General features: G+C 46.9%; 1 protein-coding gene across 7 annotated transcripts in view; it reads left to right on the forward strand.

The window, feature by feature from the left end:
• Positions 1-5,409, forward strand: part of B3GNT3 (UDP-GlcNAc:betaGal beta-1,3-N-acetylglucosaminyltransferase 3) — a 31,136-nt gene extending 25,727 nt beyond the window's left edge. For all 7 annotated transcript variants that reach the window (XM_029613717.1, XM_029613715.1, XM_029613714.1 and 4 more), the window contains one exon: positions 3,360-5,409. In XM_029613717.1, coding sequence (XP_029469577.1) covers positions 3,365-4,531 — 1,167 coding nt within the window. In that variant the 5' untranslated portion in view covers positions 3,360-3,364 and the 3' untranslated portion in view covers positions 4,532-5,409. The remainder of the gene's footprint in view (positions 1-3,359) is intronic.
• Positions 5,410-6,000: the final 591 nt, after the last annotated feature.

The raw sequence follows: 6,000 nt of genomic DNA on the forward strand, positions 1-6,000 counted from the left end.
CCCCAGCAGTGCCTCTACCTTGGAAGAATGTTAGAAAAAGGACGTTGGAAATGTGAAAACGCACAAGAGGGAATGTCACTGTTCACCACCAGGACCAGCTTGCCTCTATGAAACAGAAGATGTGGGCAGATGGGTGCAGGGGAAGAGGGTGGCCACGCCAAGCTGGATCCCTGCTGTCGGTAGTGTCGCCATGCACCTGTTTGATGTGAGTCCCTTTTTCTTCTGGCGCTGGCTGTCCAACAGGCACATGGCAATGCTTTTTTAAGGTGCTTTTCACCAGTGCTGAATGCCTCTTGCTTTCGCCATGTCTGTTTTTCTTTGTACGTCTAGGTCAGAGACGCTCCCCATGCACGGGTAGGCTTGAGGTTTTGCAGGCAAGAGTGGTGCCGGCATTCATGCACGCCTGCCACATTTTGGGGCCAGATCCATGGCACGGGAAGGGTTCTGGGAGAATGGGACACCCTCCCCCCTAAGTGTTACACCGGAAGAGTTTGCTTTCTAAGACAGCCCTAAGAAACGTTTCCAGGACCATCTCGAAGGGGGTGTATGGCATGGTAATAGGGGGAGGTGAAGTGGATTTTGCTATTTAGAAGTACCTGGGAGAAGACATCCTGGAGACTACATTTTTGGTTAAGCCGTGGCAAGAGACTTCACGTATATGGAAGGATTTATATAAGAGCTAGTGATTCCAGGTTAATATCTTTTTAAAACAATTCACAGCGTTTATAATCTCCAGGTTTCCCAAGCTTAATGTAGCCATAGCTAATAAATGCTGTAGAAGATGTCAAGGAGAAGGCATGCGTATACATAGGTCGTGGCCTCGTCTATGCATCCACCAGTTTTGGCCAAAAGTGTTACTCGGATACCCATGAGATGAACTATCGGATGTCCTAATTACAGGGAAGCGCGTGAGACAGTGGTGCGTGTAATAGCTATTTGGCAGGCACAAAAAAGTAACTTTGAGACAATAGAAAATGGCTGAAGTGGATCTCCTTTAAAGAATAATATAATTTGATCGCATCTCCGGCATCACGTGAATACTTGCGGACAAAAATGACTGATTTGGGTGAAAATGTTGACAAAATAACGGGCTAAGTTTTTGAAGATCCGTCGAGGTTCCAGTAGACAAAGAATGTGGTCCTCAAGACTGTGACCGAGCTGGGGAGTCACTGCGGATACTGTACCTGGTGGTAGGTCTTTTATTTCGATGTAATGTTGCTTGAAACTGAGAAACATTTTGTCTTGTACTGTAGTTCTCCAGCTGGTTATGTAACAGGAAGTATTGCGGCTTTCTGGATCTGCAATTTGTTTTCTTTTGTTTCTCAAATAAAACTTTTTAAATACAGAGGTGTACACATCTCCCACGCCTTTAATATCTTGAGACACTGCCAAAAGCAGGAATGTTAAGAGTATAGCGCACCTCCAAGGCTGCCCTACCGTCCTTGTTTTCTTGTAAGACAACGGCTAATTGCTGCACACTATACCCAAACTACTGGCGGGCGGCTGTTCTGGGCAATCTAAGGGATCTGGTTCTATAGCATTCAGACGTGCTTGGGAAATGCTTCACCAGCGAAACTGTCCAATGGTTTGAGACTCTCCTGAAACCAAAACGTTGCTTAAGAACTGGAAGGTGGCAGAAAACTTGTGGCAGACTTGCTAAGAAGCTGAAAGCCTTTGATGTTTTGTAGGTCTTTGATGTTGAAGGCCTTTGATGTTTGGTTCCTAGGGCCTCCCCCGTGATTTTAAGTGATGATTTAGATGGAGATATTCTCTAAAACCTTTTATACTTTTGTCTGCCATCTCTCCTGTTTGTTCTTGGTGGTGGTATGTGTGTTACACTGTAGTCTACTTAGAATGACTGACTTGTGTTTTGAATTAGGAGGAATTAAAAAAAAAAAAAATTAAGCTTTTAAGTAAGATTTGCTCACTTATCTTTCCCTGTTCCTGTCCTCTTTGACCTCTCACCTTTTTCGTACTTCGGATGCTTCTGGCCCAGTACCTTGACTCTTCCTGTTCACCCAACCCAGGTTGGTTTTCTGGCCTCATTATATCTGAGATTTCTGTGGAGTGTGCAAGTCTGCTTTGTCCTGTTCGTTCACATGGCTGGGGGGGGCAGGTGCTAGTATGAGGTTTCAGTCCGGTTTTCTTCTGCTCTTGCTTCAGAGTTGGTTGCATTTATGCCCGTGTGGGTGAGAGAGAGAGGCTGCTGCTCTGCCTCATTGGGGACCCGGCATTTTTTCTGCAGCTGGTCCAATATGCTGGAGCTCTCTTCCTGATGAGATGAGAACCAGGTCCTATGGCAAATCCTTTTAAAAGGGCACTCAAAATCCACTTATTCAAGAGAGCTTCCCTAGAGAACTGGCACAGCCTTTACTGGTTTCTTCATTGTTTTTTGTATGTTTTGTTTAACATTATGTCCCTGAATTTTGTATGAAAATGTATATTTTGTATGCCTGTATTAGAAGCTTATTAAAAGTGTTGACGTGGAGAATGCCGCAATATTTGCTTGGCAGGCCAGTCCTGGCAGCAGTCTTCTCCTTCATCAGATAATCTAAATGCTGAGATGAAATACGGATTTCCGATAGGGTGAGAATACCTTGCTCTGAATGTTCCCTGCTGCACCCAAAACCAGGATCTCACCTGGAATGTGATTAAATGTAGCGGAGGGCTGAACCCAGCCTTTTGAAATTTTGCTGTTTGACCGAACTCTTACAAACATTGCCCCTCCACGACATTGGGGTGCTTCCTGGTGTTAAGGATTTTGGCCCTGCAGGTGCTGGGAGATGTTTTTTCCCTCACCCCCCCATCATGGGTAGCACAAAAGCTGCTCTCTTAACCTCTCTGCCCGGTGCATTCTGGAACTTGTAGGATGCGAGTTAACAAGGCAGGAGACTAAGCCACTATTCCTTGGGTGATGGTAGTGACCCTGGGTTCTTGGGCAGCGGCCCACTTTCATCCCGACCTGCTCTAGACACCCCCCCCTCGCGCCTGCCTCATCTCTTCCCATAGCCAAAGACGACACCTCGCTGGCTGCTAGACAAACTTCCTTTCCTCCCTTTTTATCAGTCTTCCAAGGCAGTCGCAGAGGTAAAACCTTGCAGGTGTGTGTTCTGTGACTGATGATGCCTAAGGTCACGGAGGGATTCTGTGCAGGGTTATGGGTAAGGAAGCTCTTTGTGAAATTGAATAGGAAAGATCTGCACTGGATGGGTAATAAATGTCCCCTGCAAACACTGCCCTATTGCCTTTAAAATGGAAAGTGCGGCCAACTCCTATAAACTTTAAAAAAAAAAAAAAAAGACGGCAAACCCTTAATGCTCCTGATTCTCATCTTTTGTTTGTTTGTTTTGTTTCTACAGAGAGAATGAAGCGGCAGTACATTGGCTTGGAAACACTCACTCTCACTGCTGTGGGTTTCCTGGGACTCTTCTTTCTAATGCGTGAAAATGACGGGGACTCTCTGCAGCCACCCAGACAGGAATCTGCTATTGCTCAGGAAGAAAGACTCTTCTCGGTTACCCAAGCTGCTGTGTCTCCTGCCCAGGCCAATAAGGCAATCCCAGAGTGCAAAGAAAACAGCACTGTGTACAATATCTCTGGCTTTGCACAGCTACCCGGTCACATCAAGGACTTCCTGCATTACAAGCACTGTAAGGAGTTCCCCAGGATCCTAGACGTCCCCAACAAGTGTGGGGGGGCCCAGACTTCCAAGGACGTCTTCCTCCTCCTGGCCATCAAGTCATCCCCTGGGAATTATGAGCGACGGGAGATCATCCGCAAAACCTGGGGTACGGAGAGCTCCTACCAAGGGGTTCAGGTCCGACGAGTGTTCATGACAGGAGTCTCTTCCAATCCATGGGACGCCAAGAAGACTAACAGGCTTCTGCGACTGGAGAGACGGGAGAATGGGGACATCCTACAGTGGGACTTCCATGACACCTTCTTCAACCTGACTCTGAAGCAGGTCCTCTTCTACCAGTGGCTGGAGGAAAAGTGTCCAGGCGCCAGGTTCATTTTCAACGGCGATGATGATGTCTTTGTCAACACATTTAATGTGGTGCAGTACCTTCTGGGACTTCCCGGGGACGGTCATCACCACCTATTTGTTGGACAGTTGATTGTCAATGTGGGTCCTATCCGGGAAACATGGAGCAAGTATTATGTGCCAGAGCAAATCACCAAGTCCAAGTCATACCCATCCTACTGTGCGGGTGGGGGCATTCTGATGTCTGGCTTCACATCTCATGCCATCTACCAGGCATCGCTGAGCATCGAGCTCTTCCCCATTGATGATGTCTATCTGGGCATGTGCCTTGTTAAGGCTGGGCTCACCCCTGATTCTCATATGGGCATGAGAACAGTGGGGGTCCAAATACCCTCATCCAAGCTGGAGGCCTTTGACCCCTGTTACTACAAGGAGCTGCTAATGGTCCATCGATTTGTGCCCTACGAGATGCTGGTGATGTGGCAAGCTATTCGAGAACCCAACCTCATCTGTGGACAGATACACCAAGCGCAGATGGGCATTTAAGAGCCTGGGTGACTGCTTTTGTGGACAAGAGGCTGTGGTTGACAGTTGTTTATGGGCAGATGCCCCCCGTATTTTGACAAAGCTTTGTTTGTAAGGTTATTTTGAGGCCGTCCTGTCTCCAGGAAGCTGCTGAACTTTGCTTCTGCTGGATTACCAGTAACGCTGAAGGTGTCGGGGAGGCTGCTGGGGGTGAGCGCGCTTGAAAGGTACAAAGTCAATCATCTCAAATGCTCTGAATTCTGTGAAAGAGGCATGAGCAGACAATACTGTACTTTTCAAAAGGGGCTAATTGAGGATTAACAAGTGAAACTCTGCTTGTTTTAATAAAACATTTTCTGTAGAAAGAACAAATTGCAAGTAACTGCTCTCCTGCCCATGTTTAAGCAATACAACAGGTGACTTCAGAGCTCAGAAATGTACCGTAATTGTTTTACAATGCACTGAAAGTTGAAACCTACTATAAGGTGTGTACTTGGGTTCGTAGATGTGCTCTGCCCATCAGCATGAACCTTGCAGCCAACTTTTAGGTCTGTAGATTGTGGGTTGGGTGAGCCATTCATTAGGGCTAATCCCCCAGCTCTGTCATCAACTCTTGTGTATCTGACCTTTTTGAACTGAGTCACCTTATCTCGGATGATTGTCTCTCTTCCCCTTCATAACAGCAGTAAAACTCCTGTCCTGGAAGCTGTCGTGTACGCCAGTCACTTGGAACGTGCTGATCTGCCATCCACCCCAGAGGAGGCTGCATGGCCATTTCTGTTTGTAGGATGCATTGAATTCCTGTTTGGACAACGTGTGAGACAGAGCTTTAAATAATTGATTTATTTTTATTATTTGGAAATACACCATATGCAATAAAGAACTTTTTAATTTTACAATCTCTTGGGAGACTGCTCTTCATTTACTGCCAAGCAGCAAGCAAGGGTGGCTCCTGTCATGAGTTCTAACCTGCTGATTTCACACTCTGTTTCAGAAACATTCAGGAAGGAATAGCTGGTTTTGTGGGTCCTGATCTGAGAGAGATATCGGGGGGGGCCATCAAACACCCACACACCTATGGCCTCTTGGTATTGGCCCAAAATCACTGACTGGGTTAGAATGTGCTTGAGTGGGAGGCAACAAGGGGTAGTAGTAGTAAACGGAGCACGCTCGGAGGCGAGGGGCATTATGGTGTGCCTCTGGCATCTGTCCTAGGACTGGGGGAGGGGGGTGGGGGATTTCAGCATTTTCGTAAGTGATATTGTGGAAGGACTATCGGGGAAAGGTTTGTCCTTTTTTTTTTCTAGATGATGCCAAAATCTGCAACAGGGTTAGACAGCCAGGAAAATGTGCGAAAAACATGAGGTGGGATCCAGCGAAGCTTGAGGAATGGTCTCCAGGGAAAGGCAAATTAGGGGACATAGGATTTAGACATTGTAAATGCCTTGGAGGTATCCATGCAGCGGAGGTGGGTCTCTCAATGGAAACGC

Source organism: Rhinatrema bivittatum, chromosome 8, assembly GCF_901001135.1.
Source record: "Rhinatrema bivittatum chromosome 8, aRhiBiv1.1, whole genome shotgun sequence".
In the NCBI taxonomy this organism is placed as follows: domain Eukaryota; kingdom Metazoa; phylum Chordata; class Amphibia; order Gymnophiona; family Rhinatrematidae; genus Rhinatrema; species Rhinatrema bivittatum.